At 46.6% G+C, this 27,368-nt stretch overlaps 1 protein-coding gene across 3 annotated transcripts; it reads left to right on the top strand.

Moving 5' to 3' along the window:
* The first annotated feature begins 5,386 nt into the window (after window positions 1-5,386).
* Window positions 5,387-26,996, top strand: LOC120044869 (SUN domain-containing protein 1-like). 3 transcript variants are annotated; one of them, XM_038989565.1, is made up of 22 exons: window positions 5,387-5,756; window positions 6,960-7,261; window positions 7,776-7,802; window positions 8,046-8,414; window positions 8,871-9,005; window positions 9,584-9,715; window positions 11,969-12,052; window positions 14,162-14,278; window positions 16,008-16,127; window positions 16,238-16,331; window positions 16,985-17,043; window positions 17,457-17,641; window positions 17,838-18,119; window positions 19,660-19,749; window positions 20,360-20,439; window positions 21,044-21,188; window positions 21,442-21,768; window positions 22,276-22,360; window positions 23,342-23,457; window positions 23,846-24,013; window positions 24,810-24,902; window positions 25,099-26,996. In XM_038989565.1, the coding sequence occupies exons 1-22, from the start codon at window positions 5,641-5,643 to the stop codon at window positions 25,213-25,215; spliced, it is 3,243 nt and encodes a 1,080-aa protein (XP_038845493.1). In that variant the 5' UTR covers window positions 5,387-5,640; the 3' UTR covers window positions 25,216-26,996. The 3 variants fall into 3 exon arrangements, with proteins under 3 accessions (XP_038845493.1, XP_038845494.1, XP_038845495.1); XM_038989566.1 differs by having other exon boundaries at window positions 14,162-14,251; XM_038989567.1 differs by lacking the exon at window positions 14,162-14,278.
* The last annotated feature ends 372 nt before the right edge of the window (window positions 26,997-27,368 follow it).

The raw sequence follows: 27,368 nt of genomic DNA on the forward strand, positions 1-27,368 counted from the left end.
GTCTGGTGTGATTGTTCTGGAGGGTAGTATAGTGCAGGGTCTGGTGTGTTGTTCTGGAGGGTAGTATAGTGGAGGGTCTGGTGTGTTGTTATGGAGGGTAGTATAGTGGAGGGTCTGGTGTGTTGTTCTGGAGGGTAGTATAGTGCAGGGTCTGGTGTGTTGTTCTGGAGGGTAGTATAGTGCAGGGTCTGGTGTGATTGTTCTGGAGGGTAGTATAGTGCAGGGTCTGGTGTGTTGTTATGGAGGGTAGTATAGTGTAGGGTTTGGTGTGTTGTTCTGGAGGGTAGTATAGTGCAGGGTCTGGTGTGTTGTTCTGGAGGGTAGTATAGTGCAGGGTCTGGTGTGTTGTTCTGGAGGGTAGTATAGTGCAGGGTCTGGTGTGTTGTTATGGAGGGTAGTATAGTGGAGGGTCTGGTGTGATTGTTCTGGAGGGTAGTATAGTGCAGGGTCTGGTGTGATTGTTCTGGAGGGTAGTATAGTGTAGGGTCTGGTGTGTTGTTATGGAGGGTAGTATAGTGCAGGGTCTGGTGTGATTGTTCTGGAGGGTAGTATAGTGGAGGGTCTGGTGTGATTGTTCTGGAGGGTAGTATAGTGCAGGGTCTGGTGTGATTGTTCTGGAGGGTAGTATAGTGTAGGGTCTGGTGTGTTGTTCTGGAGGGTAGTATAGTGTAGGGTCTGGTGTGTTGTTCTGGAGGGTAGTATAGTGGAGGGTCTGGTGTGTTGTTATGGAGGGTAGTATAGTGGAGGGTCTGGTGTGTTGTTCTGGAGGGTAGTATAGTGGAGGGTCTGGTGTGTTGTTATGGAGGGTAGTATAGTGGAGGGTCTGGTGTGTTGTTATGGAGGGTAGTATAGTGTAGGGTCTGGTGTGTTGTTCTGGAGGGTAGTATAGTGGAGGGTCTGGTGTGTTGTTATGGAGGGTAGTATAGTGTAGGGTCTGGTGTGTTGTTCTGGAGGGTAGTATAGTGCAGGGTCTGGTGTGTTGTTCTGGAGGGTAGTATAGTGGAGGGTCTGGTGTGATTGTTCTGGAGGGTAGTATAGTGGAGGGTCTGGTGTGATTGTTCTGGAGGGTAGTATAGTGCAGGGTCTGGTGTGATTGTTCTGGAGGGTAGTATAGTGGAGGGTCTGAGGTAGACAGGAGACACTGCCCCTAGCCAGGGTATTAGGATGTTGGGGGGTAGACAGGAGACACCGCCCCTAGCCAGGGTATTAGGATGTTGGGGGGTAGACAGGATACACCGCCCCTAGCCAGGGTATTAGGATGTTGGGGGGTAGACAGGATACACCGCCCCTAGCCAGGGTATTAGGATGTTGGGGGGTAGACAGGAGGCACCGCCCCTAGCCAGGGTATTAGGAGGTTGGGGGGTAGACAGGAGACACCGCCCCTAGCCAGGGTATTAGGAGGTTGGGGGGTAGACAGGATACACCGCCCCTAGCCAGGGTATTAGGAGGTTGGGGGGTAGACAGGAGACACCGCCCCTAGCCAGGGTATTAGGATGTTGGGGGGTAGACAGGAGACACCGCCCCTAGCCAGGGTATTAGGATGTTGGGGGGTAGACAGGAGACACCGCCCCTAGCCAGGGTATTAGGATGTTGGGGGGTAGACAGGAGACACCGCCCCTAGCCAGGGTATTATGATGTTGGGGGTAGACAGGAGACACCGCCCCTAGCCAGGGTATTAGGATGTTGGGGGTAGACAGGAGACACCGCCCCTAGCCAGGGTATTAGGATGTTGGGGGGTAGACAGGAGACACCGCCCCTAGCCAGGGTATTAGGATGTTGGGGGGTAGACAGGAGACACCGCCCCTAGCCAGGGTTTTATGATGTTGGGGGGTAGACAGGAGACACAGCCCCTAGCCAGGGTATTAGGTTGTTGGGGGTAGACAGGAGACACCGCCCCTAGCCAGGGTATTAGGATGTTGGGGGGTAGACAGGAGACACAGCCCCTAGCCAGGGTATTAGGTTGTTGGGGGTAGACAGGAGACACCGCCCTTAGCCAGGGTAGTAGGATGTTGGGGGTAGACAGGAGACACCGCCCCTAGCCAGGGTATTAGGTTGTTGGGGGTAGACAGGAGACACCGCCCTTAGCCAGGGTATTAGGATGTTGGGGGTAGACAGGAGACACCGCCCTTAGCCAGGGTATTAGGATGTTGGGGGGTAGACAGGAGACACCGCCCCTAGCCAGGGTATTAGGATGTTGGGGGGTAGACAGGAGACACCGCCCCTAGCCAGGGTATTAGGATGTTGGTGGGTAGACAAGAGTCACCGCCCCTAGCCAGGGTATTAGGATGTTGGGGTAAACAGGAGACAGTCCACATAACATGGAGTGGGGAACAGGAGACAGTCCACATAACATGGAGTGGGGAACAGGAGACAGTCCACATAACATGGAGTGGGGAACAGGAGACAGTCCACATAACATGGAGTGGGGAACAGGAGACACATGGTATTCTTAAAGGTCCAATGCAGCCGTTTTCATCTCAATAATAAATCATTTCTGGGGAACAAATAAGTATCTTACTTTGATTGTTTTCAATTAAAATGGTCAGAAATAAACACATTGCTTCTTAGCAACTAGCTGTTATTGGCAGAGAGGTCTGGAACTCTCTTCTCTTATTGGTCTATTAACAAATTTACTGCCAGGTGATGTCATCAGGCATGCCAAAACTCCATCCCACCGAAACAGGCAGAAATTTCAGGCAGTCTTTTCATACAGCTCCTATACTAAAAGGGCATTATTATAATTTCACAGTATTATTCCAACCTCATATACAGTATATAAAACACAAGTAAATCTCATGTTTGACTGCACTAGGCCTTTAAAATAGTGTGTGGGGTAACAACATAGACAACTCTCTGCTAATATCCCATCCAACCTGGTGTGGCCTCTAGCATGATCTGTAGTGGGCACACACACTCCCCGGAAGAGCACACACACTCCCCCGAAGAGCACACAGTCACATTGAGAGGTGTTGGTGTGTGTAAGAGAACCAGGTGGAGCAGCAGGCAGGAGGAGGAAAGCAAAGCCCATAATTGGCTCTGGATGGGATGGTGTAATCCTGAGGTTTTAGGGCCAGGAGGACACAACACACACAGGCCTGGGGATTGACTGATGGAGGAGGCCTCTACAGCCAGAGCCCCTGTTTATATATTGGGGGCCTTTAGAGAAGGAGAGGCTTCTGAGAACAGCCTGGCCGTGTGTGGGGCCCACCCCCTGTTTATATGTTGGGGGCCTTTAGAGAAGGAGAGGCTTCTGAGAACAGCCTGGCCGTGTGTGGGGCCCACCCCCTGTTTATATGTTGGGGGCCTTTAGAGAAGGAGAGGCATCTGAGAACAGCCTGGCCGTGTGTGGGGCCCACCCCCTGTTCTTCCTTCTGTGTTGCGTTGTTTTAAATGGCTGCCACATGTTGTTGTTCAGAGTTTAGTCTTATGGACGCACTGTTGTAGTTGCAACATTGAATGAGACCATGTGTTTGTGTTTACATTTTGTTCCCGCCTCCCATCTCCATTACAGGAAGGGAAGTTCTTGAACACAGTCAGTCAGCTAAGATGCTTTTCTCCTCCTCAACTGCCCTGCTTGTCTGTCAGGGGTTTTAGATGACTGACATACAAAGGAGAGGAGACACAACCTACTGTAGGAGCATATTACCCTACTGCTGTGTGTTTAGCATCAAATCACGATTGTTAGTGTGTGTGTGTGTGTGTGTGTGTGTGTGTGTGTGTGTGTGTGTGTGTGTGTGTGTGTGTGTGTGTGTGTGTGTGTGTACAAGCAATAGACAAGACTCAAGTATACTCTCTGAAAGGATCTGTTTCTAAGAGCCAATGTGGCAATAATGATTTCGTTGTGTTCCATGATGGAATGTTGGCGCTGGTCTTGGCCTGCATCCTCAGCCAGGGGGTGTGGTCTGGTATGAGTCAGTCAGAGAGAGAGTTTCTAGCTACTGCTGCAGTAGTGTCCAATTCTATATTCACAATATTTACATTCCGTCTCCACTCCACATCTTACTGGCTCAAACTGGTATATTATTTTACATTTACATGATCTTTTCCAAAAGGTACATATATTTTCATACTGGTTCTCCATGGGATATGAACCCACAACCCTGGAGTTGTAAGCACCATGTTCTACCAACTAAACCACACAGGACTGGTATACAGTGTCCTAATCCATTCCATTATATATCTGTCTGGGCCTCTCTCCTCTTTCACACACAGTCCTCGTTCTTTCTCCATTTGTATTTTTTCCTCGTGTTTATTGGGTGAGTCATTTCCTGCGAGCCCAGTGTTCAGCTCCAGGAACAGTTCCTGTGGTAACATTCTCTCCCTACTGAGCTGCTACAGCTGCCCCAATGCTGTGTTGCTGTTGTTTACAAAACTACCCCAATGCTGTGTTGCTGTTGTTTACAAAACTACCCCAATGCTGTGTTGCTGTTGTTTACAAAACTACCCCAATGCTGTGTTGCTGTTGTTTACAAAACTACCCCAATGCTGTGTTGCTGTTGTTTACAAAACATAGTGTGTCTCTCATGTTTATATGCGTGACTAAGATACAGTCAATGGATGGGAGGAAGTTAGGAATGTCCGTATTAATCATGGCATGTTAACTAAGCCCTGGGCCTGCATTAATAAAGCTCTTAGAGTAGGAGTGCTGATCTGGGATCAGTTTAGCCTTTTAGGTGATAATGAATAAGTTAACTGTTATGAATACTGGCCCTGACTGACTCATAGGGAGAGGGTTGTTGATTTCATGTTGAGGTAAGCTGAAACCACATAAGTGCTGATCTGATTCAGACCAAGGCCTCTGATAGGCTTACAGCAAATGATAAGAAGCTCAGGCACTGTGATTGAGTCATACATTACCTACATTCACCACACTTCTCTCTTTCTCTCTCCTTTCCTCCCTCCCCCTCTCTTTCTATCCATCCCTCTCTTTCTATCCATCCCTCTCTTTCTATCCATCCCTCTCTTTCTATCCATCCCTCTCTTTCTATCCATCCCTCTGTTTCTATCCATCCCTCTCTTTCTATCCATCCCTCTTTCTATCCATCCCTCTCTTTCTATCCATCCCTCTCTTTCTATCCATCCCTCTCTTTCTATCCATCCCTCTGTTTCTATCCATCCCTCTGTTTCTATCCATCCCTCTGTTTCTATCCATCCCTCTGTTTCTATCCATCCCTCTCTTTCTATCCATCCCTCTGTTTCTATCCATCCCTCTGTTTCTATCCATCCCTCTCTTTCTCTCTCCTTTCCTCCCTCCCCCTCTCTTTCTATCCATCCCTCTCTTTCTATCCATCCCTCTCTTTCTATCCATCCCTCTGTTTCTATCCATCCCTCTGTTTCTATCCATCCCTCTCTTTCTGTCCATCCCTCTGTTTCTATCCATCCCTCTCTTTCTATCCATCTCATTTATTCTCCCTTGCTATATCACACTGTATCATCTCTTCCCCTGTCCTCTCTTTCCTCTCTTTGCCATCTCACTATTCCAATCTCTTGCCATCTCCTCTCTTCCTCTCATCTCTTTCTCCTGCTCTCTCTTTCTTCTCTCTCTTTCCCTCTCCTTCTGTTCTTAGCTCCAGCTACTCGACTGTGGCCCTAGAGTTTGAGAAGGTGCATCAGATCGCTCCAGTGTTCAACTCGCCCAGGATGTCGCGGCGGAGCCTGCGTCTGCAGACCACGGGCGGTCTCTATGGCAACGACAGACTGGCTGACTTCTCCTCCCAGAACCACAGCAGCGGAGGGTCCAGTCGGACAGAGTCATGGTAAGACTACATAGGGTCCAGTCAGAGAGAGTCATGGTCAGACTACACAGGGTCCAGTCAGAGAGAGTCATGGTCAGACTACACAGGGTCCAGTCAGAGAGAGTCATGGTCAGACTACACAGGGTCCAGTCAGAGAGAGTCATGGTCAGACTACACAGGGTCCAGTCAGAGAGAGTCATGGTAAGACTACACAGGGTCCAGTCAGAGAGAGTCATGGTAAGACTACACAGGGTCCAGTCAGAGAGAGTCATGGTAAGACTACACAGGGTCCAGTCAGAGAGAGTCATGGTAAGACTACACAGGGTCCAGTCAGAGAGAGTCATGGTAAGACTACACAGGGTCCAGTCAGAGAGAGTCATGGTAAGACTACACAGGGTCCAGTCAGAGAGAGTCATGGTAAGACTACACAGGGTCCAGTCAGAGAGAGTCATGGTCAGACTACACAGGGTCCAGTCAGAGAGAGTCATGGTAAGACTACACAGGGTCCAGTCAGAGAGAGTCATGGTAAGACTACACAGGGTCCAGTCAGAGAGAGTCATGGTAAGACTACACAGGGTCCAGTCAGAGAGAGTCACGGTAACACTACACAGGGTCCAGTCAGAGAGAGTCATGGTCAGACTACACAGGGTCCAGTCAGAGAGAGTCATGGTAAGACTACACAGGGTCCAGTCAGAGAGAGTCATGGTAAGACTACACAGGGTCCAGTCAGAGAGAGTCATGGTAACACTACACAGGGGAAGGGAGTCAATGGACACACACACAAACGCACTCATGCAGACACAAAAGTTAGAAACATTAGCCATATATTAACATTAAACATGTACACACAGATGCACTTGGAGGCAGATACACACAGAGGCAGCTAGAGGCAGATACACACAGAGGCAGCTAGAGGCAGCTAGAGGCAGCTAGAGGCAGCTAGAGGCAGCTAGAGGCAGCTAGAGGCAGCTAGAGGCAGCTAGAGGCAGCTAGAGGCAGATACACACGTAGGCAGATACACACGGAGGCAGATACACACGGAGGCAGATACACACGGAGGCAGATACACACGGAGGCAGATACACACGGAGGCAGATACACACGGAGGCAGATACACACGGAGGCAGATACACACGGAGGCAGATACACACGGAGGCAGATACACACGGAGGCAGGCACACACTGACTTCTATATTCTCTACCAATCTCTCTCCTGTCTCTCAGGATGGTGAGGAGCAGAAAGCAGCAGCAGCAGTCTGCCTCCAGCTCCCAGTCCCTGAACCAGAACCTGTCCCTGAACCAGTCCCTGTCCCTGAACCAGTCCCTGTCCCTGAACCAGTCCCTGTCCCTGAACCAGTCCCTGTCCCTGAACCAGACGCCACGCAAGACCCTCTCCTTCTCCACTACCAACACTCCCTCTACGGGCTGCACCACTGCCAGCGATGCCTCCCTGCTGTCCTCCATCCTGGACCAGTCCGGCCTCCGCCAGCGATCCACCACCACTACTACCACAGACGGCTACTGGGGTCAGTCCAAGAGGAAAGGGCAGGGCATGGGTCATACGATCAGAGGAAGGGTTACGTTTGATAGAGAGGATACATTAGCTCTATTCTGGTCCCAGACCTGTACGGTATGTGCATTAGCCAACTCCTCCGACTATCGTTGGCTTGACATGACAGGTATGGTCAGACAGTCTAATGGCTAAAGCACAGGTCTAGGACCAGTCAACCGCATTAGAATATAAAAGGTAAAACTAGGACTGTAGCAGTTTAAGATAACTAGCTAGCATGCTAATTTTAATTACTGCAGTTTGTTGTTTGTGTCTATCTGATATGTAAGGCAGGACTGATGAATGGTTTGTGGGAATACCAGGGGAGAGACGAGGCAGGCTGATTGTATAATCTCTCCATTTAATCCCTTTGATGTGGTTTTACAGAGATTAGCTGTGTTATTACCCGTGTGACCCAATACAATTAATGAATCAGTATTCAATGATCTCCCGCTGGCTTGGATGATTTGATAATGCTTTATTTCCTCTAGGTTCAGATCAGGATACCAGTCTGAAAGGTGAGACTTCACCATTCATTCTAATGATATTTGTGAGCATTCACCCAGGTAGTGATCTTTTATTACGCATCATCACAACACTTTTCCAGGAAGTAAACACAGGCTTGCTTTAAGGCTAGCTCTCATGTGCAAAATAATGATATTTTGAGACCATATAAATGGACTGATGAGAAATATATGAAGAAATGGTTTTCTAGTCAGAGTTGTTCTTAAAAATGTTCCTCTTGTGTGTGTTTCCCCCAGGGAGGAGTTCAAGGACGGACCACAGCTCAACGGGTGCGAACGGCGGCGTCAACACTGTGTCGCACAGCCACGCCATGGTCGCCAACGGTTACATCTGTAAAGACTGTTCCATACACTCTGAGAGGAAAGAAGCTCTCACCACATACTCCTCCTCTTCCTCGTCTCAGGCTGCCTCTGCTGCAGCAGCTGCCGCCACCTTCTCCTCTTCCTCGTCTCAGGCTGCCTCTGCTGCAGCAGCTGCCTCCGCCCTTTCATCCTCTTCCTCATCTCAGGCTGCCTCTGCTGCAGCAGCTGCTGCCGCCATCTCATCATCATCAGCCTCATCCTCCAGTTTATACTGCACGGTCAAGAGTCAGAGGAGCAAGACAGGTGAGAATCGTACCTAGTGTGCACACAACTGACTGGGGAGTGGAACAGGGCTGTGTTCATTAGGCACCAAATGGAAGAAAACAGACTGAAACATGGAGGGACAACCTGGATGCTCATTTAATTTTCTATTGCAAAACGCTTTCTGTTGCATTCCCTAATGAACATGACCCAGTGTTCCTCTCCTAGGAGAAAGGTAAACAGGAGGTTCTTTCTGTTTGATGGTTTATAAATCTGTGCATATCACACTGTTTCCTTAATTTATAAAATCTGAGTCCTGTTAGAAGACCAAAATGAGTTAAAATGATCAGTCAACCAGCCATTTCTTATGTGTTTCTCTGTTTCTGTTCGCTTGTTAGTGCTGACGCTACGTGGGTTTCCACTTAGGAGAAGGACCCATTTCTCCACCTTTTATATGTCCGGCTAAGTTAACTAACCTGTCGTCCTTTCTCTGTCTAGGTCTCCTGGTGTCAGTCTCTAACACATGTGTCCACTACAGCAGACGAGCCCTGGCCCCTATAGTGTCCCTGGTGACACTGCTCTTCCAGAATGTTCTGTGGCTGGGCACTAGGGCCAGGAGCCACTCAGGCAAAGGTATACGAGATGCTTACTACTGGAGTCTGTTCAGAGGGCGCAACTTTACAAAATGTTCGCGTAGAAATGCATTATGTAGAACATATATGGTGCAGAATTGGGCATCAATATCAGCTCTATTCATTGTATTTCTATCTGCAAATTTTACCTCACTGAATTCCCCCTTATACTACTTCCCTTCCCACCCATCTCTCTCTCCTTCTTTTTTTACTCTCTTTCATGGTTTGATTTATTCAAAGCTGTTCAACCTGATAGTCTCAAGGGACTGGTTAATCGTAATATTGCTATAAAAATATATATTTTTAAGATTCAAAGGGATTTCCACTCCTGTCTCTTCCCAGCCTCAAAACTGTGACGTTGGAGGTGGAAATAGAATAGCCTGGTCCCAGATCTGTATGGGCCTTAACATTAGTCAGATGAGTTGTTTAAATGAAGCAAAAATACAAAATTATACTAGTCTGAGTAGTCGGCTAAATAAAGCAAAATACTGATCTGGTCCCAGGCTGGAAAGGGGACAGTGTTTTAACAGACAGATTGTCTGACCTGACCTTTGATGTGTGGTATGGTTGTGTCACTAGGTGTCCTGGCGTCCCTCTTAGACAGGGCCAGACGGGCTGTCTCCTCCAGCGCGTCCCGTGTCTCTTGGCTCTTTAAGCAGACCACTCTCCACAGGATGATGGGCTACAGGGCCAACGGCTACGAAGGCAAAGGTACCTGACCCACCGCCGACCTGAGGTCAGGAGGCATGGGTCAAAGGTCATCGATCATCAACGCTGACCATTCCCCACCTGTGACCCTCTTTTTTTCAGCCCTCTATTTCCACTGTCCGCCGACACGACTTTTCTTTCTCAAGCTCTTGGTCTTTGCATTTCTGTGTCTGTGAAAACCTATCTGTGAAGGCTGGGCATAAGGTTAACTGTGCATGTATAGTAATGGTTTGGTGGGTTATAATGTAGAGGAATGCTTCTCTCCACAGTATGTACAGATGCTGTTTTCTACTGTGTAGTTTCACCACAGATAACTCTATTTCAGTCTTCAGAGCCTCTCTCTCCAGCTCTGTCCATCTGAGCCTCTCTCTCCAGCTCTGTCCATCTACCTCTGTATAGTCGTGGCCAAAAGTTTTGAGAATGACACAAATATTAATTTTCACAAAACTGCTGCCTCAGTTTGTATGATGGCAATTTGCATATACTCCAGAATGTTATTGCCATGCAAATGAACTAAATCCCCCAAAAACGTTTCCACCTCATTTCAGCCCTGCCACAAAAGGACCAGCTGACATCATGTCAGTGATTCTCTCGTTAACACAGGTGTGAGTGTTGACGAGGACAAGGCCGGAGATCGCTCTGTCATGCTGATTGAGTTCGAATAACAGACTGGAAGCTTCAAAAGGAGGGTGGTGCTTGGAATCATTGTTCATCTTCTGTCAAGCATAGTTACCTGCAAGGAAACACGTGCCGTCATCATTGCTTTGCATAAAAAGGGCTTCACAGGCAAGGATATTGCTGCCAGTAAGATTGCACCTAAATCAACCATTTATCAGATCATCAAGAACTTCAAGGAGAGCGGTTCAATTGTTGTGAAGAAGGCTTCAAGGCCCCCAAGAAAGTCCAGCAAGCTCCAGGACCGTCTCCTAAAGTTGATTCAGCTGCGGGATCGGGGCACCACCAGTACAGAGCTTGCTCAGGAATGGCAGCAGGCAGGTGTGAGTGCATCTGCACGCACAGTGAGGCAAAGACTTTTGTAAGATGGCCTGGTGTCAAGAAGGGCAGCAAAGAAGCCACTTCTCTCCAGGAAAAACATCAGGGACAGACTGATATTCTGCAAAAGGTAAAGGGATTGGACTGCTGAGGACTGGGGTAAAGTCATTTTCTCTGATGAATCCCCTTTCCGATTGTTTGGGGCATCCGGAAAAAAGCTTGTCCGGAGAAGACAAGGTGAGCGCTACCATCAGTCCTGTGTCATGCCAACAGTAAAGCATCCTGAGACCAATCATGTGTGGGGTTGCTTCTCAGCCAAGGGAGTGGGCTCACTCACAATTTTGCATAAGAACACAGCCATGAATAAAGAATGGTATCAACACATCCTCCAAGAGCAACTTCTCCCAACCATCCAGGAACAGTTTGATGACGAACAATGCCTTTTCCAGCATGATGGAGCAACTTGCCATAAGGCAAAAGTGATAACTAAGTGGCTCGGGGAACAAAACATCGACATTTTGGGTCCATGGCCAGGAAACTCCCCAGACCTTAATCCCATTGAGAACTTGTGGTCAATCCTCAAGAGGCGGGTGAACAAACAAAAACCCACAAATTCTGACAAACTCCAAGCATTGATTATGCAAGAATGGGCTGCCATCAGTCAGGATGTGGCCCAGAAGTTAATTGACAGCATGCCAGGGCAGATTGCAGAGGTCTTGAAAAAGAAGGGTCAACACTGCAAATATTGACTCTTTGCATCAACTTCATGTAATTGTCAATAAAAGCCTTTGACACTTATGTAATGCTTGTAATTATACTTCAGTATTCCATAGTAACATCTGACAAAAATATCTAAAGAGACTGAAGCAGCAAACTTTGTGGAAATTAATATTTGTGTCATTCTCAAAACTTTTGGCCACGACTGTATGCTCATCACTGAAACGGTCCTCCATACTTCTTCAGGAGACAGACAGAACTCCTGTACCACCTCACTGCATGTCACTCATCTTTGTTTTCTCCCTCTGTCTGTCTGTTTTCTCTCTTCATCCATCTCTGGTTTAATACAGGTCCTCTTGATTACTTCATAAACAAATGGTCTTCTTTCCACTTTGGTTGGTTCCCTTGGTGACATGCAAATTTCCCTCTTACCTTCTCTTGTGTGTCGGAATATACAATGCGTCACACGCTCTTGATCGACACTCGCCTGCAGAATGAAAAGATTTGGTATGTAAATATGATTATTAATAGTTTGTTGTGTTGCAGCTCATTCTAGTTACTGTGGGAGCATGAATGTAAAAGACCACGTGATGGGAGACGGACGCCAACACTTTTTGAATGGCTCGTTGTGTAAGTAGTCAACACGCTCACACACACACACACACACACACACACACACACACACACACACACACACACATACACCCATGTGCAAAAATCACACACAAACACAAATTCCCTCTCAAGTGCTCTATACGTGCCAGGGGGCCACTTTGTCACCCTGATTGACCCAGAGTTAATTCTGTGTGACCTATTTCCAGATCAGTGCACAGGGGTTATGTGAAACACTAGGGCCAGTGGTCAGCCGGTCACACCTCTTTCACCAGTCAGTGACTGTACTCTGGCTACTGGTCTCCCTAGTCAGTTACAGCAGCTTTTTTAAAGATTGTTTTGAAAAGGCCAAAACCCATAAAGATCCATCAGATGTATCTCTGTGAATGTTTCACTTTACTTTAAAGATTGTTTCACAGAAACTGGGAGAAGAATTAGCTAGTCCTTTAGTCCATATTCCATGATGTCTTATCTATCGTCTTCTTAAATTTCACTGGTGTCAGAGTCAGACAGAATGACATACGATCCTGACAATGCAGTTGAACAAAAGTCAAACAGAGAACAAAGGCCTGTTTGACACAGAAGTTGCTAATCCAAACATCTGAAGAGGAAGGGATGGGCTGTGTTACCAAAGAGAGAACCTGGAACGTTGCCTTTCTTTGTTGCACATGCGTACATCTCAGAAGATTGCTTTTTCATATTAACGTGGTTCCTGTGTTCTAAGATTTGATCAACTACGCATTTTGATTGCAATAAAGACAACCTGGAACGCAACCAGAGATTGACAGACAGACAGTTCTCTGTCAACTGTGTTGCAGCTCCTACACTGTGGACATTTCACTCATTCAGAAGCATTTTTTCTATGGTTGGTAGTTTTTATAATATTGGATTTTCCTTTTCTTCATTTTTTTACATTCCAAAAAAAAAGAATACATTTAAACAAAAATGTATAGACATACAAACAATGACTACATCTCATCTGCCCAGACCTGCATGCTCACACTCCCATCCCTAGTACCTGAATTATTGTTTGCAACTCGGTCTTAAATTGTACCAATTCGTACCATGTTATTTCAATAATACATCAGTAGATTTTTCCATTGTGTCAATGATGGCGGGTTGATCGATTTCCAAGTTTTTAGTATCTGCTTTTTCAAAATGATTGATGAGAAGAGAATCGTCCAGCCCATTGGGTATCTCACTACACCCCCACATGACATGTCTTGAACTATGCAGACAGATGGATTACATCTATTACGTTGTAATACTTCTGATAGACAACTCTCTAGCTCCGCCCATAACTTCCCAACGTTGTAGCAGTCTCAGAAAGCAAGGACTATGGAGTTATTATTCGTTTTACACTTGAGACATGACTTCGCTTTGTGCTGTAGAATTTCAGAATGTTTCTCTTGTATAATAAATTCTAAACGTTACTTTATACTGGATTAAGCGTACATTTTTGTTAACTGTAATTTCGTTAGTTATGCTCCAACTGTCCTTGCCTTTAGTTTTCCAAGTGGGACAGTTTATCGATGAATTCTGAAAAGCTGTCCAAGGATTATTCCATAAGGTCCTGTTTCTAGGGAGTGATATTGGTTGTTTTGGTAAAATACGTTTAATTTTCTTCCATATTGTTTTAGTGTTCTTAGCTATGTAGTTGTTAATGTTCTTAGCTTCATCCTTTGAAAATAGACACGTCAAAATATTCTGGGGATGAGCATGTGCATCTTCAGTATGTACCCATTGTTCCTCTTTAGTGTATTTAACTATATGTCACGAGTAAAAGCCTTGGGTAGTGAGTTGATACAATTCCAAGTCTGGAAGGTTAAACCACCCTCTGACTTAGGAAGATGGAAAACTTTCCTTTTTATTCTATTCATTTTATTTGAATGCTTTTACATTTCATACATTATTTAGAACTTTTATTTGTCTTCTGATTTGTTAAGTTCTATACATTTTTTGCTTCTCAGTTGCGTTGATGTTTATTGCATTTAATTTTACATCATTTTTCATTCATTTGTGTTTTGTTTGTTTTCTTTTCCTGCTTGTCTGCCATCCATCCATCATGTGGTCTGCCATCCATCCGTCATGTGGTCTGCCATCCATCCGTCATGTGGTCTGCCTCAGGTGACGACTGTAAAGGGAAGCAGCACCTGGAGACCAACACACTGGTCCAAAGTCACACACAGACCTCCAGAACTCACCGTCTACTGGGGGGTCTGTGCACCCTTATAGTTTACACAGGTTATAATCCCCTTCCTCCTCTCCCTGATTTCCTTACTGATCTAATACACATACAGGTTAACCCCCTTCCTCCTCTCCCTGGCTTCCTTACTGATCTAGTACACATACAGGTTAACCCCCTTCCTCCTCTCCCTGGCTTCCTTACTGATCTAATACACATACAGGTTAACCCCCTTCCTCCTCTCCCTGGCTTCCTTACTGATCTAGTACACATACAGGTTAACCCCCTTCCTCCTCTCCCTGGCTTCCTTACTGATCTAATACACATACAGGTTAACCCCCTTCCTCTTCTCCCTGGCTTCCTTACTGATCTAATACACATACAGGTTAACCCCCTTCCTCCTCTCCCTGGCTTCCTTACTGATCTAATACACATACAGGTTAACCCCCTTCATCCTCTCCCTGGCTTCCTTACTGATCTAATACACATACAGGTTAACCCCCTTCCTCCTCTCCCTGGCTTCCTTACTGATCTAATACACATACAGGTTAACCCCCTTCCTCCTCTCCCTGGCTTCCTTACTGATCTAATACACATACAGGTTAACCCCCTTCCTCCTCTCCCTGGCTTCCTTACTGATCTAATACACATACAGGTTAACCCCCTTCCTCCTCTCCCTGGCTTCCTTACTGATCTAATACACGTACAGGTTAACCCCCTTCCGCCTCTCCCTGGCTTCCTTACTGATCTAATACACGTACAGGTTAACCCCCTTCCTCCTCTCCCTGGCTTCCTTACTGATCTAATACACATACAGGTTAACCCCCTTCCTCCTCCTCCTGGCTTCCTTACTGATCTAATACACAAACGGGTTAACCCCCTTCCTCCTCCTCCTGGCTTCCTTACTGATCTAATACACAAACGGGTTAACCCCCTTCCTCCTCCTCCTGGCTTCCTTACTGATCTAATACACAAACAGGTTAACCCCCTTCCTCCTCCTCCTGGCTTCCTTACTGTTCTAATACACATACAGGTTAACCCCCTTCCTCCTCCTCCTGGCTTCCTTACTGTTCTAATACACATACAGGTTAACCCCCTTCCTCCTCCTCCTGGCTTCCTTACTGATCTAATACACATACAGGTTAACCCCCATCCTCCTCTCCCTGGCTTCCTTCCTTACTGACCTAATACACATACATCAGAGTTGTATTGATCGGTCCAAACCGTAGCAAAACGTTCTGCAACAGAAACCAAAAACAAGCATTTCTTATTGGACAAGTTCAGGTAGTCCTCACCTGACTCAGTCCGTTTGATTCTGTTTGGTGCCTAATGAATACGACCCTTGCTTTATAAACCTTGTGCACATAGACTTTTCATAGGAGTCTCTCATTGACATCAATGCAAATTATATACAAACTGTGGGTGTGGGGAAATACAATTCCCTTCCTTCCACTACTGGTCTAGGACCTGTTTTGTTGCACTGCAGATAGTGTCTGAGGTCAGGACTAGGCTCCATAGAGCTGATCTGAAATCAGTTGTGAACTGAAGCCTTGTCCTAATGCCCAGCATTTGTTATTACCATGTCATTAGCACTCTATTTACTGAATTGAATCACTATGATTTCTTTGTTTTTTTACCTTTATTTTAACAGGTTAGTCTCATTGACATTGAGATAAAAATATATATTTTTTAAGAGAGACCTGGCCAAAATAGCAGCACATAAAGTTTCATACAAAGACCCTTTTCTAATGAAAGCTCCAACGTTGTGTGTTTGTTCTGACCTTCCAGGCTACTGTCTGCTCCAGCCAGGTTACTATGTAGTGAGGGCAGGCCTGGCGCTGGGGTCAGCAGTACGGTCAGTGGCTCAGAGACTCCTGTCGGTGCTGTGGCTAGTCCTGGGAGCTCCAGGTTAGTTGTGTGTTGCATCCATCCTCTCTTCATCATCAGTATTTAGTTGTTTAATCAGTTGCTCTTTCTTATCATACACGCTACGTTACAGTAACGATACCCCCCCTCAGGTAAAGCAGCCAGGCGGTTGTTGTGGTGTCTGGGGACAGGCTGGTACCAGCTGGTGTCTCTCATGTCTCTGTTCAACGTCTTCTTCCTGACCCGGTGAGAGCCTCTGTTACTGTATCCAACTCATGTGACTTTTGCCTGTGTAGTTCTCAGGAAGATCCATTTGTAGATTATTTTTATTGACCTACTATTGTTCTTTGTTATCAAAGGTTGAAGATTTAACTGTGGCTGTAACTTTTGATTGATGTGATTGACAGCAGAGACATTTCAGATATCTGGGGCAAACCGTAGTAAAACAGCCAAATGTTTAGCAATGGAAAATTACAGGTTTTTGTCATTGGACAAGTTTACATTGTACCTTCCTGTTTGTGTCTGAGACCCAGTTATCATTGTGCATGTTTGATAAATATGTATGACTGTTCTTATGCAGGCTCTGTCTAACACGATAAATCTTAATTAGATTGAATTATATTTTGGTTATATTTAGGCATTTGTCATTTTTTCAGATGAAATTAAATAATGAAAACAAAGGGTCATGATATATGGGTTCTGTCAATTAGAAGCACATGACAGATATGATGATTTGAATTATTTAGTCAAGACTTTTAAATATTACATTTTGATTCAATTATTTCTCTCATCTGAGGAAGGAAAGGGTACAGTATCTTATCAGGTTATGTTTGACGGTGTGTGTGTGCGTGTCTCAGGTGTGTTTTGCTCACTGCTCTGTGTGTGTGTGTGTCTTTCAGGTGCCTGCCCAGAATGTGGAAGCTCCTCCTCTTCCTCCTTCCCCTCCTGCTACTTCTGTGTGAGTCACCTGACGTAACCTACTTCACACACAAATACGCCAATCTGTCAGCTGTGTAGCACCAGAGCTGTTAACCAGCCCCCCAGAGCTTACTCCAAATCCAGCCCCAGATCTAGGTCACTCTTACTGGGCACACAGCTACAGAACCAGCCCTTCTGTGGAACAACACTTTTACACACTGTACTTTCTACACTAACAGTCTACACAGAAAAGCACTGACTTGCATTCATAAACCCACAAGCTACTATCAAATCCCCAAATTCATGCATAAACACAAAAAACGTAAACAATAGAAACCTAAGAAACAACAGGTGCTATACCAATAAAGCTTTCACTGCATTTGTAGTAAAGACAGGCAGGTTGTTGCATACTGTAGTTCCTGTTGATTCATTTCCCTGTTTCTCTCCTCTCAGGGTTGTGGTTCTGGGGTCCGTCCAGTTTCCTCTCCTACCTTCCAGCCATAAACCTGACAGAGTGGCGCTCCAGAGTGGTGTCCCCCTTCACCCTCTCATCGTTTATCCTGACCCCTGCCCTTGTTTCCACCCCCGCCACACCACTGGAGCAGACCCCCCCAGCACCCCCTGGCCCACAGGCACAGGTAAGAGAGGAGCTCGCCTGAGAAGCCCGAGGGCGCCTCTCAATTTGTGTCTGTATTGTGCGAATATGGTTCTTCATGAAATACATCTGCCTCATGAATGTTGGACTAAAACAAGCTTTCTTGTTCTCTCTCTAACCTCTCACTATACTTCTGTGTCCCTCCTTTATTTCTGTCTATCCCGTATCTCCCTCTACAGCCAGTCCTTCCCCCCATAGTCACCGTGGACACAGAGGGCCTGGAGCGTCTGGAGCGGGTAGAGCATGGTCTGACCCTGCTGTGGGAGCGGGTGGAGCAGGGAGACCAGAGCCAGGAGCAGCATCACGGGGACACCCTGGCCCAGTACACCCTCCTGAGGGAGCAGCTGGACAGCCAGACGGACAGGGACAGCCTGGGTCTCTGGGTCTCTGGCTTGCTGGAGCACAGGATCACCCTGCTGAGAGGAGAGCTGGAGCAGCATGAGGCCTCACACAGGGCACAGGTAGGGATGGCTGTCAGGGGAGGGGAAAGGGACTGGGGCCGGACACCAAAGATGTTGATAAGACTGGGACTTGGTGGCAGGAATGAGGTTGGGGCTTGGTGGCAGGAATGGGGTTGGGGTTTGGTGGCAGGAATGAGGTTGGGGCTTGGTGGCAGGAATGGGGTTGGGGCTTGGTGGCAGGAATGAGGTTGGGGCTTGGTGGCAGGAATGAGGTTGGGGTTTGGTGGCAGGAATGAGGTTGGGGCTTGGTGGCAGGAATGGGGTTGGGTCTTGGTGGCAGGAATGAGGTTGGGGCTTGGTGGCAGGAATGGGGTTGGGGTTTGGTGGCAGGAATGAGGTTGGGGCTTGGTGGCAGGAATGGGGTTGGGGCTTGGTGGCAGGAATGAGGTTGGGGCTTGGTGGCAGGAATGAGGTTGGGGTTTGGTGGCAGGAATGAGGTTGGGACTTGGTGACAGGAATGAGGTTGGGGCTTGGTGGCAGGAATGAGGTTGGGGCTTGGTGGCAGGAATGAGGTTGGGGCTTGGTGGCAGGAATGGGGTTGGGGCTTGGTGGCAGGAATGAGGTTGGGGCTTGGTGGCAGGAATGGGGTTGGGGCTTGGTGGCAGGAATGAGGTTGGGACTTGGTGGCAGGAATGAGGTTGGGGCTTGGTGGCAGGAATGAGGTTGGGGTTTGGTGGCAGGAATGAGGTTGGGGCTTGGTGGCAGGAATGAGGTTGGGGCTTGGTGGCAGGAATGGGGTTGGGGTTTGGTGGCAGGAATGAGGTTGGGGCTTGGTGGCAGGAATGGGGTTGGGGCTTGGTGGCAGGAATGAGGTTGGGGCTTGGTGGCAGGAATGGGGTTGGGGTTTGGTGGCAGGAATGAGGTTGGGGCTTGGTGGCAGGAATGGGGTTGGGGCTTGGTGGCAGGAATGGGGTTGGGGCTTGGTGGCAGGAATGAGGTTGGGGTTTGGTGGCAGGAATGAGGTTGGGGTTTGGTGGCAGGAATGAGGTTGGGGCTTGGTGGCAGGAATGAGGTTGGGGCTTGGTGGCAGGAATGAGGTTGGGGCTTGGTGGCAGGAATGGGGTTGGGGCTTGGTGGCAGGAATGAGGTTGGGGCTTGGTGGCAGGAATGGGGTTGGGACTTGGTGGCAGGAATGAGGTTGGGGTTTGGTGGCATTTGGTGGCAGGAATGAGGTTGCGGTTTGGTGGCAGGAATGGTGTTGATGTTTGGTGGCAGGAATGGTGTTGATGTTTGGTGGCAGGAATGGGGTTGGGACTTGGTGGCAGGAATGAGGTTGGGACTTGGTGGCAGGAATGGGGTTGGGGCTTGGTGGCAGGGCTGATCAGAGGGTTGAGCTTCAACATTTTAATTGATAACTATGTACAGATTTGTGGTTTTTATGTAGGGTCAGATTTCAGTCCGTTTTGCTTCGTCAGCATTCCATACTGACCCCCTATTCCTTATTACTGAGTTCCTTACTCTTTACTTCTGGGTGACCTTCTCCTCTCTCCCTCTCTCTCCCTCTCTTTCTCTCCCTCTCTCCTCCCTCTCTCCTGGGCAGACTGAAGAGCAGAGGGTTCAGCAGCAGAGTCAGGAGACACGGCTGGCTGAGCTGGAGGGGCTGCTGCAGGTCCTCGCTACTAAAACTGAGGTAACGTCTATTACTGAGAAATACACACAATACCCCATTACCTACATATACCAATACATACAGGAACATACAGGTCCTAGCAGTTGAGATTGAGGAAATGGTCTATGGGAAATGCACACCAGACTGAATTAAACCCTGTGAGGTCAAATGAATCCATCCAGGAGCATACGTTACCTCCACAGCTCATCTGAACACACACCACTAGATCTTAGCAGGCTAACAGCTAAGCTTGAGGTGCAATCTCACAAGCTTATTACTGACTGACACATACAAGACCCACGCATCACATTACCCACCCATAGGAACGCAAACAGGAACATACCGGTTCTGGCAGCTCATTTGAATAAGCACCAGTCCATACATACATCATCTCAGGTAGTTCATTTGAATACATACAGTATGACACACACTCATACAAGTCTAGTCATCTGATACACAGGAGTCAGCATGTCCCTGTCCTTTTAGGTTCATTGTGATGACATATAATGCCCGTGCTGAAAGTGTTAATGTCAACACATGCTGTATTGTAGCTTATTGGCCATTCATTTATATTACAGTACTGTACATTTTAATTTATGTTACTGTACTCTTTAATGATGTTGTATTTCAGGCGGTGCAACAGAAACGGGAACAGCGGAAGGAGGAGACAGAGGAGACAGCCACACCAGCCCCTGCCTCTGTCCCTGTCAGGTAGGTTCACGGTCACTGGCTTAACGTCCATAGATGATATAGTGCAGAACTTGTCTACGGTTTACAGCTGCACTCCATTTCATGGGGAAAGAAACTCTTGCACACTGATTCTCTTCATTTGCCCCACAATGTTTTAATGTCTTATGACTGAAACATTGGTCTAAGTGGTCCATTATTAGATCAAACAATAGAGCCAGTGTATTGGAGTTAGTTTATTTTAACAGCATGCAACCTTTTGTATTTTTAAAGTGTGGAGCCAAGTCCAGGGTTCCAAAATTTGTGTCAGTTTCTCAAAACTGGTTTACCAGAAATGCTGGTTAGAAGATTCCTGGAATCAGGAGGTAATAAGCCAGACATCAGGGGATCTTCCAAACTGGATTTCTGGGAAATGGGGGATTTTGGGGAAATGTTTCAAACCTAAGCAAGTGTAACAGAGACACTTCTCTCTCGCTTTCCCCCTTTATCCCTTTCGCTTTCCCCCTTTATCTCTCTCGCTTTCCCCCTTTATCTCTCTCGCTTTCCCCCTTTATCCCTTTCGCTTTCCCCCTTTATCTCTCTCGCTTTCCCCCTTTATCCCCTTCACTTTCTCTTTTCTCCACCTCAGTGTGGGTGTGGACCAGGAGGCCCATGCTGCTTTGCTGGCGGAGGTGCAGAGGCTGGAGGGGGAGCTGGGTCGGATCAGGGGCGACCTGCAGGGGGTGATGGGATGTCAGGGGAAATGTGAGCAGCTGAACACAATCCAGGAAACGGTGAGTATGAGAGACAACTGTCTGTTTACCGCTTTTAGTGTTTACTGTGCCTTGCTCTGATATAGCTCACTCTTTATTATAGTAGTTGTACATTACCTTTGCAATATAATGGCATTCTTCCAAATGACAGCCTGTACTGTGCTGTTACTGAACTGAACTTCTACATGATGGTATATGTATTCTGCAGTTACAGCCCCTCACACATGATATGTCTCACCTCTCTCTCTCTCTCTCTCTCACCTCTCCCTCCCAGGTGTCTACCCAGGTGTCCGCCCAGGTGAGGCGGGAGCTGCGGGCCCTGTTCTACGGCTCTGTCGACCAGACCCACCAGGGAGAACCAGACATCCCCGAGGGTCTCCTCCAGTGGCTATCGTCGCGCTACGTGAACGGGGCCGACCTGCAGGCCCTCCTGACCAACCTGGAGCTCAGCATCCTGAGGAACGTGTCGCTGCAGCTGGAGCAGAGCAGGGCCGAGGCCCGGACGGAGGCTGAGGCCAGGGCTGCAGTCATCACCACCCAGACCCAGGCTATTACACAGAGTGTCCAACACACCGCCGTGGGCGGGGGACTGTCTGAGGAGGTAGACAACACACTCCACTATAGTGACTCTTTGTTGTCGTTAACCCAGTGCTACTCACTGTCATCAGAGGAACGGCTTCATTATCACCATTTAGTTTATGAAGATGGACCGGTGTCCTGGACCCAGATTCTCCATAGAGCATGCTTTTGACTTCATGGCCCGCATCCACAAAGTGTCTCAGGGTAGGAGTGCTGATCTAGGATCTGACCATATAACCTTATTCATTATGATCTAAAAGGCTAAACTGGTCTTGGATCATTCAGCACTACTACTCTGAGATGCTTTGTGAATAGTGGACCAGGAGTAGGTTTAATTTGGATCTTGGAAACCACCTCCTTCCTATATGATGTACTTTCACTATATGATGACTGTTACTTTAAGTGGTCATGATTGTCAATGAGACTAGGAGTCATTGTGTGTGGAGGTGCATGGCAGAGTCTCTGCAAAAGGTATCTAACCATACACACATCCTAACCCCCTGTCCCTGCCTCTGCCTCTCTCCCCTAGCAAGTGCAGCTGATTGTCCAGAATGCCCTGAAACTCTACTCCCAGGATAGGACGGGCCTAGTGGACTACGCCCTGGAGTCTGGAGGTAAAGAGAGACCTCTCACTCTGTTTACATGAACAGAACCACCCGGTGGGTTAGAGCCAGCCTGCTGACATGTCCATGAACAGAACCACCCTGTGGTTCAGAACCATCCTGTGGGTTAGAGCCAGCTCCATGATGGTGGTTTATAATGGAAGGATTATCCTAGCCATTAGCCTAGTGTTACATAACTATACAGCAGCCAGCACTGAGGGTTCGTCCCAAATGGCACCCTATTCCCTATATAGTGCCCTACTATGAAGGGAATACGGTGCCTATGGTGTCCTACTTTTGACCAGGACAAAAGTTGTGCACTATAAAGGGAATAGGGTGCCAGGTCAAAAGTAGTGTACTAAGGGAATAGTGTGCCATTTCAGTATGAATGGTACTGGTATAACAGTAGTGAAGAGGGTAGTAGGGCTTTAGAGGCCAAAGCTCAGGTAGTCTGGCTCCATGGACAATGAGCCTGTTTGTCATACTAATGGCCTGTGTGGATTGGACAGGCACAGAGGGCTCCATTAGATACACCACACATCAGATTAGTGGCCAGATGAACTGAGTGGTCTGTGACGTTTGTCTGTGTGGATTCTATTTTGATGTGTGTGTTAGTATGGAATCATGTTATTGTATGTTGTGTGTTTCATTGCATTATCCCTGTGTGTGGTCAGATGGCTTTTCAATACAGTTTCCTCACCACATAGTTGTGGTTCAGGCATTAGGATTTCTGACTCATATACATTTTGACCTACGATTTAATAACAATGTCTTTCTTGCTCCCATTCTTTCATTCGTTGATTGATTCATTCATTGATTGGTTGATTAAATAAAGATCCACTTTTTCCCAGAAGATAACACTCATAAACCTTAAGACATGTATTTCCAATGTGGTCTTCCTGCGTAGAAATAGAAAGGAATCTATTGTGGTTGAACTGTGGTAATGATGTAACGTGGTCATGTGTCTGTGTGGTCATGTGTCTGTGCGGTCAGGCGGTAGCATCCTAAGCACGCGCTGCTCGGAGACGTACGAGACAAAGACGGCCCTCATGAGTCTGTTCAGCGTGCCCCTCTGGTACTTCTCCCAGTCACCCCGTGTCGCCATCCAGGTGAGCTCTCCAATTCAAACATTCAGAAGCTTTATTGTTCCGGTCACAAACGCAGTGTACAAATAAAAACACATTCCAACAATAGCTGCAATCCAGGAATAGCTGCTAAGCTGTTTAGAAGACACTGATTCAATAAAGTTATTCCAGAAAGAAGTCGTTTTCAACACCACCAGGGGACATTGTTTCCTCTTTATCAGTGTTTTTATTTGTAGATAATTATAGAAAATTATTTCAACAATTACATTATTAGTCTTGTGAATTTGAACAGGACAGGGATTATCTTGTGGATACTGATTAGAAGACGTTTATCAGTGACTGTAACATGTCTTACCATCTCTTCCTCCCTCCGCCCATCGCCCTTTCCCCCAACTCTCCTTCCTTCCCTCAGCCTGATATGTATCCAGGGAACTGCTGGGCGTTTAAAGGTTCTCATGGTTACCTGGTCATCCGGTTGTCCCTGAGGATCCTCCCCACAGCCTTCTGTCTGGAGCACATCCCCAAGGCCCTGTCCCCTACCGGCAACATCACCAGCGCCCCGCGCAACTTCACTGTCTACGTAATACTCTCACACACACACACACACGTACTGACAATATCAGCAACTACACTGTCTACGTAAGACTCACACACACACACACGTACGTACTGGCAATATCAGCAACTACACTGTCTACGTAAGACACACACGTACTGGAAGTATCAGCAACTACACTGTCTACGTAAGACAGACACGTACTGGAAGTATCAGCAACTACACTGTCTACGTAAGACACACACGTACTGGAAGTATCAGCAACTACACTGTCTACGTAAGACACACACGTACTGGAAGTATCAGCAACTACACTGTCTACGTAAGACACACACGTACTGGAAGTATCAGCAACTACACTGTCTACGTAAGACACACACGTACTGGAAGTATCAGCAACTACACTGTCTACGTAAGACACACACGTACTGGAAGTATCAGCAACTACACTGTCTACGTAAGACACACACACACGTACTGGAAGTATCAGCAACTACACTGTCTACGTAAGACACACACACACGTACTGGAAGTATCAGCAACTACACTGTCTACGTAAGACACACACACACGTACTGGAAGTATCAGCAACTACACTGTCTACGTAAGACACACACGTACTGGAAGTATCAGCAACTACACTGTCTACGTAAGACACACACGTACTGGAAGTATCAGCAACTACACTGTCTACGTAAGACACACACGTACTGGAAGTATCAGCAACTACATGGTGTGCCTTCTGTTGGTCATGTGCGATCTATGGTCTCAGCCTCGGTCTCCTGCCTGACATCACTGACTGGTTTCTGTGTGTTTTCAGGGTCTGGATGATGAGTATCAGGAGGAGGGAAAGCTGTTGGGTCAATACATCTACCAGGAGGACGGAGACTCAATGCAGAACTTCCCTGTCATGGTAAACACGAGAAATTACATCAATTTATACACACTCATGTGCATACGCCAACAAACACACACAAAACCTCTCACCATCCTGCATACTATATACCTCTCTGGCTCTTTTTTTACTTTGTCAAAAATCTTTTTTTTAAATCTGATACTTTGAGATTCAATACTTATCACTCCTTACTATGTCTCTTCCTTCCATCCAGGAGAAGAACGAAAGGGCCTTCCAGATCATCGAGGTGCGGGTGCTGACCAACTGGGGTCACCCCGAGTACACCTGCCTCTACCGCTTCAGAGTCCACGGAGAACCACGCATCCAGTGAGGGAGGATGGCGGCCATTTGAACTGCCAGTCAACAGAGAAATGCATATCATCCTATCTGTATATAGTACTGGACATATTTTTCTAAATGGAGGGGGCTGGGAAAAACCGAGACTTATATAGACGAGTGACTTCAGAAGTGTGGGGATGGGTGTTTGATTTATGCTAGAATGTGTCCAATGGGGGTTTTGTTTTACTCGGTATTGAAATGGTGAAAGAATGAACTGTAATGAAATGTCAGGGAATGTGAAAGAGAAAAGAAGAGTGAAGGTAGAAGAAGCTCGGTCCCAGTCCCTCCTCCTTAAACCTGCTCTTGCACTGAATTAGCCCTCCAGGTCAAAACCCTTTGGTTTTTGGAGGAGCGTTTTCCTCTGTCGCTCTCACACAACCACAGGAGTCTGTGACCTCGAGATGGAAACGGACTACACACATCTTTTTTTATTTCCTTACACATCCTATCTGATTTGGTTGTTGTTTTAATCAGGTGTTATTTTGAATTGGATGTTTCTTTGGAGACCCCTTGTGGATTCTGATGGAATTTCAGGATCAAAGCCACAGAACTGGATCAAAGCCACAGAACTGGGCCTAAATGACGTTTATATAGGCCTCACACACACTGGGCCTACATGACACTGTATAGGCCTCAATTCTCTTGATACAAAGCTACTGCTCTCTGCTGCTGTTGGTTGGTCAGTCTGCAGGGCCAGCTAACGTGGTCAGTGGACACTCGCAAGACACAGACCGGACTGCTACCGTTCTTTGGACTCAACAACACTACCGTTCGCCATGATTTTATGCATCCACACACACAGCCATCAAAACTAAACTCTATCTCTCTCCTATAGAAAATGTTACACACATGGACAGACTTTTAATGAGTTGATATATGTGTATCTCAAGTTAAGATTTGGTCTTGAAGCTCTGTGGAGTCCAGACTGGAGTGTTAATGAGAGTGAGACTGACAGCCAATGGTTTAGCTTCTTCTAGTGCAGCGAGCCAATGGTTTGGCTGCTCCTTGCACAGTCATTATAACGTCCTCTACTAGAGCTTCTACTCTGGAAAAGGGGATCCTTGGTATGTCCCAACGCTGACATCACCCCATTGAAGTTCAGGTTAGGGTTAGGATAGAGGTTAGAGTTTAGGGTAGGGCCATCCCAAGGATCCCGGATAGCGCATAATCCCTTCTACTCCCTGCAGGAATGTAATCTGTATATTTCATTGTTAATAGTTGGTCCTTTTTTAAGAATTAGATTTTATCAGTGTTGCTTTATGAAAAAAGGGTACACCTTGTCAATATTTCTATAATTTGTATTACCCATTGTAAGTGTAATTATGTTTGACTTTTACCATTTTTAGTTGAGAATAATGACAAATGATGCCTGTAAATTAAATGTGTGTTGCACAAGTCCTCACAATTTGTGGAGAAAACTAGATGGGGTCTAGATGGGGTAGCTATAAATGAGTTTTGTGTGGACCAGAAAGTCTAAATGTACAAAAAAATGATTTCATGATCCTATTTATTTTTAAGATAATTAGTTACTGCAAGATAGGACTGCATTGTATTTTTATCAAAAAGCTTTTCAGTGCATTTTGGAAACATCTTGGGACAGTACAGATTTGTTTTTCACTTGTTTTTAAATGTTTTTTGTTGTTGTTTTGTTGCTGCTGTCATCCTGAGATAGCTAAACCGCATTTTAGAATATATTCCTAAAGAATTACATTTTGAGAGCTTTTGATGCATGTGATATTTTACCTAATAAAGACTATTGTTTTTTTTATTTAAAAGCTGCTTTAGTTGTGGTCACATCTGGGTGAATAGTGGTGGTGACTGCATTATTTGGGGTCACATCTGGGGGGGTTGTGGTTTTGGAATGGCAGCAGGGAGAGGATGAGCGCAAATGTACCATTTAGATTACAGGTGTCAAACTCATCCCATGGAGGGCTGACTGTCTGCAGTTTTTCACTCCTCCCTTATACTTGATGAGTTAAGCTTCCTAATTACTAAAGAACTCCCCTCACTTCGTTGTCTAGGGCTTAATTGAAAGGAATAAACAAAAACCTGCAAACAGTAGGCCCTCCATGGAATGAGTTAGACAGCCCTGCATTAGATGGTGAATGCTCTTAGAATAAGAGATCACTATAGGACAGGGGTAAA

This window comes from Salvelinus namaycush, chromosome 3 (genome assembly GCF_016432855.1).
Source record: "Salvelinus namaycush isolate Seneca chromosome 3, SaNama_1.0, whole genome shotgun sequence".
Taxonomy (NCBI): domain Eukaryota; kingdom Metazoa; phylum Chordata; class Actinopteri; order Salmoniformes; family Salmonidae; genus Salvelinus; species Salvelinus namaycush.